General features: G+C 44.8%; 1 protein-coding gene across 3 annotated transcripts in view; it reads left to right on the top strand.

Annotated features, from left to right (window-relative positions):
* RASSF6 (Ras association domain family member 6) overlaps positions 1-15,621 on the top strand; it is a 77,692-nt gene that overhangs the window by 46,812 nt on the left and 15,259 nt on the right. For all 3 annotated transcript variants that reach the window (XM_088448248.1, XM_088448247.1, XM_088448246.1), the window contains 2 exons: positions 80-177; positions 6,643-6,836. In XM_088448248.1, coding sequence (XP_088304374.1) covers positions 80-177; positions 6,643-6,836 — 292 coding nt within the window. The remainder of the gene's footprint in view (positions 1-79; positions 178-6,642; positions 6,837-15,621) is intronic.

The following is a 15,621-nucleotide window of genomic DNA, read 5'->3' as shown; positions in this document are numbered from 1 at the left end:
GCTGATGAAAACTTACTGTTCCTTGCTTTGCTTTCAGTTTGCATTTTAAACTTTGAATTCTACATATTTTATTTTCCAGTGGGATGATGCGCTGGGGAGAATTTGATGACCTTTATCACATTGCAGAAATAGAGGAGCCTGTAATGAATTTAGATGATGAATCCAACTCAAAAAATGGTAACAGCATGTATTTAAATACTAAAATTAATCTAAAAAAACATGTCAATGAACCTTGTGGCAGAAATATTTAAATAAAATTGATTTCTTAAGAATGGCTTATAAAGTTATAATCAATCCAGTTAGTGAATGTAAATGGAGTCTATAAAATTTGCAGTAGGTATGGCATCGGTTAACCACCGATGGCCGATGGTTTTGCCTTTGATAGCGGAGATCCAATGGTTCTCCGCCATAGATGGCACAGAGCCCCACGTTGGTTTTCTTTTCCCCTCCCTTGTGCCAGGTCATGGAGCATAGGGCCTGATTCAGAGCCGGACGCTCTCTCTGACAAGAGCGATCGCTCTGAATCAGGGCCCTCCTACCTAAAATTGGAGTGGGCTCCTGGCCGCTCGCATAGCTGTGGGTGACCACCCACAGCTTATGCGAGCGGCCAAAAAGATGGTCGCGATGGTCAAGACCATCGCAACCATCGGGCTTGTGACGAGACCTTGCGGTATGGTCTCGCTGCCGCAAGCCCAGGAGTGCTTTTGGCTCTATCAGAGCCAAAAGCACTCCCACTGACATCACTAGTGATGTCAGTGGGGCCGGCCCCAGACGGTAGGCGTTCCCATGGGAACGCCTCCGTCTGGGCAGCAATGCCCCCGGTACGCCCACTAAAGGGGGCATGCTGCCACTCACCATCGACAGCAAGCCCCCTTTGGTGCAAGACCCATAGTGACAGCTTGGCCGTCGCTATTCGGGTCTCGCGCATGCGCACGACGGAGCTCCCTAGGGAACCATCGACCCGCTTGCGAGCGCTCATCGCTTGCGAGCGGGTCTGAATCAGGCACATAGTTCTAGACCCGCCACAACCTGTAAAGCCCCACCCCCACATCTGATTGACAAGGTGACTTATAGAGATGGGCTGACCATCAGTGGTTGAAACCATTGATGGTTTCCTGCTGATGGTCACACAGCATCTAGATTAACCACTGATGGTACCATCAATGGTGGTCATCGATGGTTAGCTCACGGATGGCCATCTCTAGTTGGTAGTTGGTATCCCTAGCTGCATTTGACACTGTAGATCACCTTCTCCTCCTGCAAATCCTTCACTCTCTTGGTCTACGTGGCACTGCCCTCTCCTGGCTGGCCTCCTACCTCTCTGATCGTTCCTTCTCTGTCTCCTCTCATGACTCCTCTTCCCCCCATTTTCACTAACAGTAGGAGTTCCCCAAGCTTCTGTTCTTGAACCTTTCCTTTTCTCCCTATATAAGTTCTCTTTAAGTGAACTCATAAACTCCTTTGACCTCCAATTACATCTCTATGCTGATGATACTCACATTTACCTTTCCACCCCGGAGCTCTCCCCCTTACTCCTCTCCCGTATCTCCAACTGTCTCTTTGCTGTATCTTCATGGATGTCCCAGCGCTTTCTTAAACTTTACATGTCTAAGACTGAGCTGATCATCTTCCCGCCCTACTACCTCACTTCCCACAATTTCATTATCTATTGATGGCACAACTGTCTCCTGTAGCCCCAAAGTGTGCTGTCTTGAAGTTATCCTAGACTCCTCCCTCTCCTTTAAGCCACACATTCAGCACCTCTCGCAGTCCTGCCATTTCCACCTAAAACATATCTCCCGGATAAGACCCAGGACACCACTAAAACCCTCATCCACTCACTGGTCATCTCCAGATTGGACTACTGTAACCTTCTCCTAGCTGGCCTCCCAGTCTCTAACCTCTCTCCACTACAATTGGTTCTCTATGCTGCTGCTTGGCTCATCTTCCTCTCCAGACGTTCTACATCTGCTTCCCCTCTCCTTCAAGCCCTACACTGGCTCCCCTTCCCCTTCTGATGCCAATTCAAGGTTCTTACACTCGCCTACAAAACCCTCACTAAATCCTCTCCCACAGACATTTCTGACCTCCTCTCCCTTCACACTCCGGCCGCCCACTTCGCTCAACAAATGCATGCCGCCTCTCTTGCCAACTGATTACTTCTTCCCACTCCCGCATCCAAGATTTTGCCCATGCTGCTCCCTACCTTTGGAGCGCACTCCCTCTCCCTATCAGACTCTCCACCTCTCTACAAATCTTCAAACGAGCTCTCAAGACCCACTACTTCATCAAGGCCTTCCAGCTCTCATCCTAACCCACTTCATGCTCTTTCCTCCCTATCTTACCCTTCTGTGTCACGCCTGTCTGTCTGCCCCTCCCCTTTAGAATGTAAGCTCTCACGTGCAGGGACTTCTTGCCTCATGTGCTTCTCTTTACATTTTCTTCTACTTCTTTCTCCTCATAAGGGCACTTAACACGTGACTGCCAACTCCCTGCTGCTTATTGTGAGCGCTTAATCGCTATAGCAGCAATGTATATAAATCGTGTTCTTGCCCTGCACTGTAATGTACTGTAAGTTACTTGGTTCTTGTTCACTTACTTGTTTTATGTACTATGTAAGGCGCTGCGGAACACTTGTTGCGCCATATACTGTAAATAAAGGATAATAATAATAATAGTGCAACTTTAAAACTTGTGGTGAATATTTTGGTAATTTGTTTTTCTTTAAAGTTGATCATCAGTTTGTGGATTGTAGGGGATGTACATGTCCTGAGGTTTGTTTGTTTAAAAGTCTTTCCTTGTAATGTGGTTTTATGAGGGAACTTTCTGAATGATACTTAAAGCATCCAATTTCTTTATCTTCTCATGATCAATAAGTTATAATATTGATAAATGCATCAAAATAGGGGAACATTCAGATATGAGTGCTGGAGGACTGGTGCAAATATACACAATGATAGTGATGAATACCAGCAGTACTGAGTAACCTCTTCTGTCTAGCAGGCTGCAGATGCAGCCAATAGCAATGGAAACATTACTTATGTAATGTTCTCATACAGTAGTACCGGCCCTGTATGAGTCTGTTCTCATACAGGGCCGGTGCTACCATTAGGCAGCTTTAGGCGGCTGCCTAGGGGTGCCAGCCACTGGAGGGCACCGCTGGGTCCACAAAAAAAAAATGAAAGTTGTCTTTTTCAGTCCCGGCCGGGGCTTCTGAACACCAAGGCTGACGCAGGAACTCCCCCAGCCCCCAGAACTGAACTCTCACTTCTTAGTGAGGTAGAGACAGCAGCAGTGGTGGTGCAATTTTAGACATTAGTCTCTCTTGTATTTGTCCATATTACCCTACTTGTACACACCCTTATAATATAATTAAAAACAGTTTCTCTTATATTATTTGGTTGTGTAGAAATAGGCTAATGTCACATCTGCATCAAATACTAAAATATACTGTACACCTAACACTTATATTCTATTCTTCCATCAAATGTACAATAACCACAGCTTGTGTTGCTCGTTTGGAGTTTGCATAGTTAAATGGATGTGTCACGACCAGGGTTTCCCGGTATAGGGGACGACTGGTATTACCTGTGAGGGCGCTGTGGCGTGGTCCTTCCGTTGGAGGGGCTGGTGTCTGGTGGCGGGCATTGGCTGTGTGAGGTGTTCCACGGGCACTGTGTCATTCTGGCCGGGGTAGGCCTGGTGGTGTTTCCATTCCACTGTGGTATGGGCGCCGCCATTTTGCCTCTGGTCATGTGACTTAGCTGCTCCAGTCCTGGCGTGTCAAATCCTCTCTCTGACCTATCACGACTCTGTACTGGGTACTTAAGGGAGTTCAGAGCTTCCCATAGTTGCCAGTGCAACGTGTTTCACAGCGTATGCTGTGAGAGTGTTCCTGTGCTCCAGTAAACCTGTCTGTTTACCTGTGCTCCTGCTGGATCCCAGCTTCCAAGCAGCCTGCATTGCTCTGCCTGCTCCCAGTCTCCTGCTGGAACCACCCTGCAGCTTCCATTAACCCTCTCCCTGCCTAAGACCTGAGTGTGCAGTTAACCCTGCTCCTACACTGCCTCCAGTTACCTAGCTTTCTGCAGCTATTCAGTTTCTACACTGAGCCATCTCAGTGCTACTCATCAATTAACCTACTACTTCATAACCTCTCTGGATTTCATCACACCAGCATCAATTTGTAACCTGTTATCCTGTCTGCGGCCTCACAGTAACCATTTGGATTACAAATACGTTTTATTTTTTCTGCCACTACCTGGTCATTACCCAATCTTGCTTCACTTCAGTTTCAAGTCATCACCTCCCCATCTATATTCTGGACTTTATATTATCAGTGTACATGTCTTCAAGTTCACCTATTAAAAAAAACACTTTTCAGTTTAAATCTTTGTCGATGTCTGCTCCTGTTACCACCCCGGGTCCACAACAAACACAGATCCTAACAGGATGCCAGTATCTTTTTTCTTGCATGTATGTTTTCCTACAAGCACCAAATGCACATATGTGTCCACCTCTAAATAGTTCCCAATATGGGAATTAGCTAGCTAGGATCTGTAGATCAGCACACCTTTCCATCCAGTTTATCCCTTTGGTTTGGGATACCATGAATAGCCATTTTTTGTTTTCAAAATATCTCTATCTATCTCCAATCTGGAAGCAACCATTTTATCCTCCAGGAATGTCTGATCACTTCATTTTGGTCATCTCAGAAGATCAACAAATGTTTGCATACAGTATGTCAGGAAAATTTGCTCCTATTCTGTTTGCAGGCTTCCCTTGGGTTTCAATTATACCTGGAGATTAGCAGTTTTGTGAACTTCGTCTCGATGAAAAGTCCTCAGGGCTCCTTCCCCTTTTGAACATCAATGTGTCTACTCCGTGGGCTGTAAAGCGGCAATGTCTATAGTTTCCCACTCAATCCTGTCCCCTGAGCAGTGACGTGCGTTGAGATAAAATCTGTCTCAGAGCCAGATTTACAGATACAAACTGTATATGAACCCGTGGCTTCATGTGGGCATTATACAAAGGTGCAGCAGTATACACTACCGTTCAAGAGTTTGGGGTGACCCAGACAAGTTTGTGTTTTACATGAAAACTGACTTTTATTTATCAAATGAGTTGCAAAATGAATAGAACATACAGTATAGTCAAGACATTGGCAAGGTTAGAAATAATGATTTTTAATTGAAATAATAATTTTGTCCTTCAAACTTTGCTTTCGTCAAAGAATGCCCCTTTTTCAGCAATTACAGCATTGCAGACCTTTGGAATTCTAGCTGTTAATTTGTTGAGGTAATCTGAAGAAATTTCACCCCACGCTTCCTGAAGCACCTACCACAAGTTGGATTGGCTTGATGGGCACTTCTTGCGTACCATACGGTCAAGCTGCTCCCACAACAGCTTAATGGGGTTGAGATATGGTGACTGCACTGGCCATTCCATTACAGACAGAAGACCAGCTGCCTGCTTATTCTCAAAATAGTTCTTGCATAATTTGGAGGTGTGCTTTGGGTCATTGTCCTGTTGGAGGAGGAAATTGGCTCCAATCAAGCGCTGTCCACAGGGTATGGAATGGCGTTGCAAAATAGTGATAGCTTTCCTTATTCAAAATCCCTTTTACCTTGTACTAATCTCCCACTTTACCAGCACCAAAGCAGCCCCAGACCATCACATTACCTCCCCCATGCTTAACAGATGGTGTCAGGCACTCTTCCAGCATCTTTTCACTTGTTTTGCGTCTCACAAATGTTCTTCTGTGTGATCCAAACACCTCAAACTTTGATTCGACAGCACTTATCGGGGGTTTTTTTTCGGGACCTGATGTGTCCCGAAAAATAATCCACGATAAATGCCGTTTTTTCGCCCAAAAAAAGGCGAGAACACATAGGGCCGCAAGCTTATCGCAAAAATATGTGTTAACGGGCAAACTATCAAAATAATTCGCCCAAATTAATAGGATAGGGAGAAAAAAAATATTGGCGAGAAATCCCCTTTTTTCGCCTATCGCGGGGATTAATTAGAGCCCGAACAGTGTTCGGGGCTAATTGGATATGGCCCTTTGTCTTGCTGATGTCTGGTTTTACTGTTTTTATTGTGTTGATGATTTGTCTGTTTGCTAAATAAAGATGATGACTTTTTCTTTAGAATTTGTTTTTCAATGTTCATGTCTGTGTGTCCTTAGTAGAGATGTCGCTGGCCTCCGTGTTTTAGTTTTAGATCTGGATTCATCTTCGTGTTTTGGATTTGGTTTTGCAAAACGACCCTCAAGTGTTTTGTTTTTGGATTCGCATAAAATTTTATGAAAACCAGTAAAAACAGCTAAAATGTCAGAATCCAAAACCCTATATTCGGGTGTGTTTTCGGATTTCAGAGATGCATGCCCACACATCTCTAGTCCGTAATCATATGTAATAGTGTAAAACTGTACAATATCATGAAAATTAAAACATGCACACTCACAAATATACTTAATCTGAGCTTTAAGAGCATATATATATATTATGTATATATATTTTTATGACTTTTATATTTAGGCATTATTGCTTTTAATAATCCAGTTTCATTCCACTGTAAGCTTTGGCTTTGATATATTTTTAATATTTAATTGCTATGGTTTTCTTGTTATATTTTCTTTAGACTATTTGACATATGAATATGACACTAGTACCCTCAAGCCTAGACTTAGTGATCATGCACCCGATTCACCTTCTTTATATCGAACCATGAGTGATGCCGCTTTGGTGAAAAAAAGAATTCGTCCCAACACACCAGATAGAGCTCAACTACAGCAGCATCGGTTTTCTATTAATGGACACTTCTACAATTACAAAGTAAGAAGAGTTAACCTTCTCAGATGCAGATGAAGCAAAATAACAAAGTTAATAACTACATTTAACAGTTTAAACTTTGAACTATTTGTAGCAAGTTGGATGTCTGAATATTTCCTATAGAGGTGTTTGACAACACAATCTAAGTCAGTGTGACGAGTCGCAAACAAATTGTCTGTACAACTGAGTATTTGTGTGGCATGCTGCTGACCTTCATTCCTATCCTTACATCATGGTGTTAGTGTTACCTTGTCATATACATTGGAGCAGGGCCGTAACTAGGGTAGTGCGACCAGTACCATGGCAGAGGCCACCGCAGGGCAGGGGGCGCTGTTTGGGCCTGTCAATTTTCCTGTTTATTATCATTCTCACTTGTAGATTCCTCTTCTTTTATCCCCAGTACCTTCTGGCCTCCCCTCGCTCTTCCCCAGCCCTTCCTCATGAGGGCATGCCCCTTTTTCAGATGCACTATCTTATGTCCCTATTTAAAAAAATGGTGAGGGGGCGCCAATGCTCTCTCTGGCATGGGGCACCAAAAAGTGTAGTTACGGCTTTGCATTGGAGATACGGTTATAATACCGACAGTCAGGATGCCATAGCTTAGAATGCTAATAGGATTGACCCCTTTGAATTGCACTTAGTCTGTTATTGGAAAAGTCTTCCTTCCTTTTCTGGGTAGTGTTGGTACTGTTGATTTTGCAATTTTTGTATAAAGCTGTTTTGGGGGTTTGATGTAGCTTCTGCTCTGCTCACAGAGACCAATGTGTCCTCACTCGTCTTTGCTGCAGCCGCACCAAACAGCCACGCATGGCGTGCCTGGTACATTCCCCGAGAACAACCACAGTGTCTCTCCTGTGCAAGCGGTGCATCTGATACCTTGCCCGCATAGCCAGTACAACATCCAATTACAGAATCCTCTCCTGGGCCTCATCAGTGTTATCTCCCTCCATTTCCCAACTGTATCGGATACCTGAAAAAAGGGCCGTGACCTGCTTGCTAGGTGCAGCTTAAACCCATATCCCACTTGGAGGGATCAATGGTGAACTCCTCCCAGTAGGTTGGACTCCGCGCCTTTGGTCAGGTCTCGCCAACATCCGATACTTATGGATGAGGAGGTCATACATCCTGGCCCCTCGCCTCCGATTCCTTCCACAGCCCCGGACCTCAGCTAGCAGCTCCTTGGTAGGAGATCCTCCTGAGCCAGTCGTGACAGTTTGTACAGGCCACATGGAAGCTTCAGGATCCCAGGGTGCAGGAGCATGGCAAGATTTCGCCTCTCGCATGGATAATCAGGAGGCAGCGCAACATCAAGTGGCTCAATATTTACAAGAGCTCTCTGGGCAACTACTTTCCATCCAATCAAACTTGACATGTCACAGTGCATCCGGAAAGTATTCACAGTGCTTCACTTTTTTTTGTTACAGCCTTATTCCAAAATGGAATAAATTAATTGTTGTCCTCAAAATTCTACACACAATACCCCATAATGACAACGTGTAAAAAGTTTTTTAGAGATTTTTGCAAATTTTATTAAAAAAAGAAAAAAAAATCTCATGTACATAAGTATTCACAGCCTTTGCTCAATACTTTTTTGATGCAGTTCCAGTTCATCCTCCAGTTCCAGTGACACAGAAGTCTCGTCTTTAGTTGGCATCCCCTGAACTCTTTGATGAAAACCCAAGACGTTGCCGAGGCTTCATCAACCAATGTGAAATTAAGTTTGAATGCCTGCCACAGAACTTCAAAAGTGGCTTATATTATTTCACTACTGTCTGGAACAACCTTGGATTGGATCTCCCCATAATGGGATTGAGGAGATCCTCTAGTGTCCAATTATGAGAACTTTGGCCCTGATTCAGAGCCGGACGCTCTGACAGAGCGCTCGCTCTGAACCAGGGCATCTTTTTTTTTTAATGGAGCGGCCTCCTGGTCGCTCACCTTTGCTGTGGGTTGCCACCCACAGCTAATGCGAGCGGCCAGGATGATGGTCGCGATGGTCAAGACCATCGCGACCATCGTGCCTGTGATGAGACCCTGGCCGCAAACACCTGAGAGCTTTCGGCTCAAACAGAGCCGAAAGCTCTCCCACTGACATCACTTGTGATGTCAGTGGGGCCACCCCCAAGTGGTAGGCATTCCCATGGGAACGCCTCCGTCTGGGCAGCCACCCCCCGACCCACCCACCAAAGGGGGTGTGCTGTCACTCAACAGCGTACTCGTTGATTCCATTACAAGCTCTGCCTTTACTGTGCAGCTCCAGACCATGTTCTCAAGAATTGTCCTCTTCTTGTGGAAAACGCAAGACTCTAACTGGTTCTGAGAGCATCCAGTTGGGGGTATTGATCAAGCCATCCCATTTAATAGATAGTCTTTTATCGATGTCCCTTTCCAACAAGTCGAGGACAAAAGATTTGATAGATTCCGGAGCTGCCAGGAATTTTATTTTAGAGTCCTTGGCATGTACTCTGGGTATACAGGTCACTCCTCTACCCAGCAAGCTAGTTCTCTCGGGGGTAGATGGCAACATCATTCTGGGAGATTCTATTTCCTCTGTTACCCATCCGGTGTCCCTCCGAGTAGGATGCCTCCATCAAGAAATGTTGGAATTCCTAGTCCTACCTAAAACCTCCTATGAACTAGTCTCAGGTCTGCCTTGGCTTAAAAGACTGAATCCTATACTTTCAGTACAAAATGGCCCCCGAAGGCTAAAGGAGGTCCTGTTTCTTCTGAGCTGCTGATGCCCAGCTAAAATGCTAAAGCTCTGCTCCTTTGTTGATAAAACTCACATATGTTTGTTAGGTTTGCAGTGCCACAATACATTGTTTAAGGTTGGTCATGGATCTGTTGTGTTGTATAAACTTGTGGATTTCAGTTTGTGTGTGTGTGGGTGTGTGTGTGTGGTGGTGGTGGTGGGGTCTCTGCAACATAACAAATGCCTATAAAAAATGTAGATTGGCTCTCTCAAGTGTCCTTATAAGTTTTTCCACAAGTGCGGCATGCCGGGCAGTCTTGCTTGCACATGTAGTCCACCTGTAGTCCACCTGTAAATAATAATATTATCTATTCTATACATTAACCTCGCAACCAACGCCACCAGTGCTGGTTGATACTCGGGAGGGGGGACCTTCGAGGAAGTCCAGCCCTGTGCTTAACCACCTTGGGGCTGATTAATGTGATGGTAGGGAGACCTGATTGTGTCTCCGTATTTGGGAATATCCCACCAGCTGGTTCAGGCTGGTGCATGTTATAGGAAAATAGAGGGAACCCCACGCCATTCCCTCCCCCCTATTTTCCCAGGCCAGGCTGAGAGGTTTGGGGTTCTTTAGGAATTTGGGGGGGACCCACATATATTTTAAAAATTTAACTCTTGAACTCTTGAAACTCGGTGGGCGGACCCTGCAGATGGCTGCTTTTTACTGAGCTCTTGCTCCCTCTCCACAACAGCGCTGCATAACCACCGCTAGCGCCGGGGGCAGTGACACGCGAACACCTGCATGGTCATTGGAGATAGAGGTGGGCAAGAGGCTCTACTCCCTGGCTCCCCACCGAGCACATACTGCCGGAATCCAGGTGCGTAACATAGCACCATTGCCAGCGGCCGCCATTTTGGATTCAGCCGGGCCGCATCTCTGCCTTCCCTGCAATCCCCCCTCACAAAGTGCCATACCTGAGAAGCAGTGCAAGTGCTGCATAAGTACCGCCGAAGTTTGTAGTGGGCAGTGCAGTACACGCAGCCGCCATCTTGGGTTTGGCGAGACCCCGTTTTTGCCTTCCCTGCAATCCCCTCTCATATAGGGTCATACCTGAGAGACTTTTGCTTCTCCAGATTCGATCTGCACATAAAAACAAAAAGGTTGCTGCAGCAGTAGATATCCAAAGATTGAATTTTCCATTCCTGGAGCTTCAGATTCCTATATTTGCTCCCCCTGCTGGTCAGGACTGCTCAGTACCTGTCACATTACTCAGCTATTCCAGCTAAATCTACTGTCTGCGATTTATACATGGATAACTATGTGGCCAAAACACAGAAAGGAAGTAAGGGAGGCTTACATGTCAGAAACAGAGAGACCAGAACCACAGCTCCTGCCACCTCTAGGCCTCCTTCTTCCCCGGCTGGGGATGATGTTTTGGATGGTGTGTCTGATCCCTCCAAATACAGTGCTACATCTGTGGCTAAGGCGCAGGAAGTCTCTGATCTTCTTTCACCTTTGCTTGATAAAAAGTTGGCTGGTCTGAAAGAGGCAATAGATTCAGCTGTAGTTCAGCTCCGCGAGCATAGTGTGCAGTTTGACAAAGCAGAGCAACGCATTTCAAACCATGAAGATAACCTTACAATGGCCAAGTCGTTAATTGATACTCAGGAAGCTTCCATTGCCACTATGCAAGAAAAGCTGGAAGATTTCGAGAATCGCAATCACCGCAATAATTTATGTCTAATTGGCTTGCCTGAGTCTGTCTAACAAAGGGAACTTATGGACGTAGTTTCCACTTGGCTTCCTCAAGAATTGGGCTGCAATTCTGCATCAGGCTCTATATTGATTGAGCGTGCACACAGAATTGGTCCGGATCGTCAGGCAGACCGCCGCAGGCCTATGCCTGGCAGTTTCAAGTTTCTCAACTATATGGATAAAGTCAGAATGACGGAGGCCTATCGCAAATCTCAAGGTTTATCCTATCAATGGGACAGGTTACTCTTATTTCAAGATTTTTCTTATCAGGTGGCAATGAACTAAGAGAATTCTCACCGGTATGCAAGCTGCTTTTTGATGCTGGAATCCGATTTGCCCTCATTTACCCAGCCAAACTTCGAGTACAACATGATGGCAAGCAGTATTTCTTTGACTCAGTGTCTCCGGCAAAGACATTTGTCACTTCTCTTTCGGAATCGAATGCAGTCCCATCTGCTGATGGACATTGAATCAATACTTGAACCGCAAGTATTATACCATCCACATGAAACTTATTATGCCACTGTTATTCGTCAATGTGAGATTGATTCCTGTATGCTTCTGCGTACTGGTGGCCTGATTCAGAGCCGGACACTATTTGCGAACGGTCGTTCAGAAAAAGGGGCCGGCTATTTAAATTGAGCGCTCGCTCTTTGCGGTCTGTTGACGCCTCTATGTCTGAGCGAGCGAACAAAACATGCGCTCGCTATTTTGTAAAGACGCCCCCCGGCCGTTCGCATCATACGTCATCTCCGCTATTTATTAGATTAATCTGAGTACATCGAAAGGCGTCTGAACTGCTCGCAGTGCTTGTGGTAGGTTTTACTTCCCGCAATCACTGCGAGCAGTTCAGGCTAAAAGACAACCAAGTGACGTGGTCGATGACGCTGCTTTGTTAATTATGCACACCCATTAAACGCCTGTTTTGACCGTTTGGCACGCCTACGTTCGGATCTCCACTCCCCGTTTTCAAGCACCTTCCCCTGTTACCGCCTACAAACGCCTCATTCTGTCACTCAAATTAGCAGGCCCTCGCTGTTTTGCGAGCACACAATTTCCGACCGCAATGACTGGTTGGCGCATGCGCATTACGACCCATACGCATGCGCAAATGTTCGAACATCGCTCGGAGCGAACGAGCGGCCGCTTACGAGCGGCTCTGAATCAGGCCATGTGTGCACTTTTCTTTATTGATTTAATTTTCTTTTTTACTATTTTTCCGGCAGAATTTTTTTTCCCTATCCGATTCCCTTCCATTATTTGTTTTGATCGTATTTTTTTTCCCCTATCCCTATTTTTATTTTTTAACTTTTGGAACAATTATATTGGTTTTTATTGGCCACAGCGGCCTTATGTTTGGGTTCTTAAAAAAACACAAAACAGTAGAACTGCATCATTTTGGTATATACAATTTTTGTTAGATGTGACGTTAATGGGGTTGAGAGACCGCACATTTATATTAGCAGTAGCGTCCCTACTCGCTGGGATATGGGGTGCTATGTTAAATGTATTTCAGCAATTTAATATCTTCATGAAACAGGGTATTGGTTGATAATTTAAATTCCTCGGCTACGCCCATTAGCTATAAAGAACAGATAAACTTCCTTACTTGGAATGTAGAGGGTCTTAATACACCACTCAAACGGCGGAAGGATTTGCAACACTTACAGAGGCTTAAACCAGACGTGGCTGTGCTTCAAGAAACACACTGGAGGGAGGGGATCCGAATACGCTTAGGAGCACTTGGTTGAATGAATACATAACAGCTTCGTTTACATCCAAACAAAGAGGGGTGGTCCTTCTTCTACATAAGCCTCTTAACTACACTATACTTGATAAATTGTGTGACCCTGAATGCAATTTTCTATTTGTTAAGAACTTAAGATACAATTGGAAGGGGTATTTTACACTATTGTCACCTTATATGTGCCAACTGGCCCTAATAATGTCTATTTTACTAATTTATATGTTCGTATACAGGAGTGGGTCGAAGGGACTATTATTTTAGGGGGAGATTTCAACACTACTCTCAACCCACTATTGGATAGATCAGGTGATGGGGGGCGGAGCTTTACATTTTCTTATATCTTTTCTTCAACTCTCTGACCCCTGGAGGTACCAACGTCCTGTGGAACTCGATTACACATTTTACTCACACCCACATCACACGTCCTCTAGGATTGATTAATGGCTCCTTCCCACAAACCTCCTTTCTAAAGTTTATGATTCTAAGGTGGAAAATATAGCCATCTCTGACCACGCCCCAACATGGTTCTCCTGGTCTATTCCTACTCCGAAACCTTCCTTTCTTTAATTGGAGATTTCCCTCCTATCTATATAATTGTCCTGATTTCAAACAATATTTGGAACAACATTATGTGAATTATGTTAATGACAATAGCCAACACGTAGCAGATATTAATTTATTTTGGACAGCATCATTCAAAACCAGTTTTACGTGTTTCTATCATAGCTTATGTTGCGGGAAAACGTAAGAAACTCTTTAAAAAATTCAAAGATCTTAGTCAGGCACTCTCTACATCTTATACATATTTATTGAGGTTTAATACCCCAGAAACACGCCAGATTTATATTGACACCAAAAATCTATATGATACTTTATGCACAGAAAAGACCCAATGCTCTTTAGATTATCAAAAGCACCGTTATTTTAAGTGGGGTAATAAGGCAGGGAAATTATTAGCTAATGTGGTTAGGAATCAGCACCCTCATGTTAATATTTCAAAAATTATCTCAAAGTCATGTCTGGACCTCTACCTCTGATATAACAATTTCCTTTTTGGAATATTTCAAGGATTTATACACTGCACCAAAAGATAATCCGACTCTGAGCATTGATTTTCTCCATTCAGCAGGTTCTCCTATATTGTCTGAGGAGGAGTGTGATTCACTGACTGAATTGATCTCCGAGCAAAAAATCTTAGCAGCTATTGGACATTCGGCTATTGGCAAGGCCCCGGGCCCAGATGGGTTTAATGCAGAATATTATAAATTATTATCTCCATCTCTAACTCCTCATTTATTAAATTTGTTTAACTCTATTCTTTCAGGCACAGCCACTCCATCTGCTTTTAATGAAGCTTGTATAATAATGTTACCCAAACTGGGTAAGGATTTCACATTATACAATCTTATCGTCCTATATCCTTATTAAATCAGGATTTAAAACGATTATCCTCTATAATGGCACAAAGATTACAGAGTCTCTTACCTAAATTACTTCATATATCACAAAGTGGTTTTGTGAAAAATAGATCGTCGGTACATAACATTCGTCAGGTAATAGCACCTTTAACTCATTCACTAAAACGTTCAGGGGGTACATCTCTCTTGGTCAGTTGTGATGCTGATAGAGCATTTGACCGAGTGTCCTGGGCACATCTATTACGCGTCTTCCATTTTCAAAATTTTGGTCCAAGTTTTATACAATTTTTTAGCTCATTGTATAATACCCCTACTGCGTTCCTCACCATTAATGGATTAAGGGGGTCATTCAGACCCGCTCGCGAGCGGCAGTACGCTCGCAAGCAGGTCGATGTTCCACACTGTGCATGCGCATGACAGAGGGATCTCCGTCGTGCGCATGCGCGAGACCCGGGGAGCGACGGGCTTTCCATCGCTCCGGGTCTCGCACCAAAGGGGGCGTGCTGTCGATGTTGATTGACAGCACGTCCCCTTTGGTGGGTGTGCCGGGGGCGTGCCTGCCAGACGGAGGCGTTCACATGGGAACGCCTACCGTCTGAAGCCGGTCCCACTGACATCACTAGGGATGTCAGTGGGAGTGATTTTGGCTCTGATAGAGCCAAAATCAATCCAGGGCTTGTGGCAGGGAGACCCTACCTCAGGGTCTCCATCGCAAGTCCGATGGTCGTGATGGTCAAGACCATCGCGACCATCTTTTTGGCCGCTCGCATATGCTGTGGGTGGTCACCCACAGCTATACAAGCGGCCAGGAGGCCGCTCCATTTTCATGGAGGAGGGCCCTGATTCAGAGCGAGCGCTCTGGTCAGAGCGTTCAGCTCTGAATCAGGCCCTAAATACAGAGAGCTTTCATCTACATTGTGGTACTAGACAGGGGTGTCCCTTATAACCCCTTCTTTTTAATCTAGCGATAGACCCTCTCATTCAACACTTTTATTTGCAAAAGAAATGGAGTGGGATTCAAATAGGTGACAAAGTATTAAAAGTGTCAGCATATGCTGACGATTTGCTACTGTACTTTAATAATCCGCAAGCTGCTTTCCCAGGTTTTCTACAACTTCTCCAAGACTTTGAAATTATATCAGGGTTCGTGATTAATAAATCCAAGACAGAAGCTT

This window comes from Taudactylus pleione, unplaced genomic scaffold, assembly GCF_031769625.1.
Source record: "Taudactylus pleione unplaced genomic scaffold, aTauple2 ptg000454l, whole genome shotgun sequence".
Taxonomy (NCBI): Eukaryota; Metazoa; Chordata; class Amphibia; order Anura; family Myobatrachidae; genus Taudactylus; species Taudactylus pleione.
Note: the sequence above shows the minus strand (reverse complement) of the source record. Positions and strands in the feature narration are given on the sequence as shown.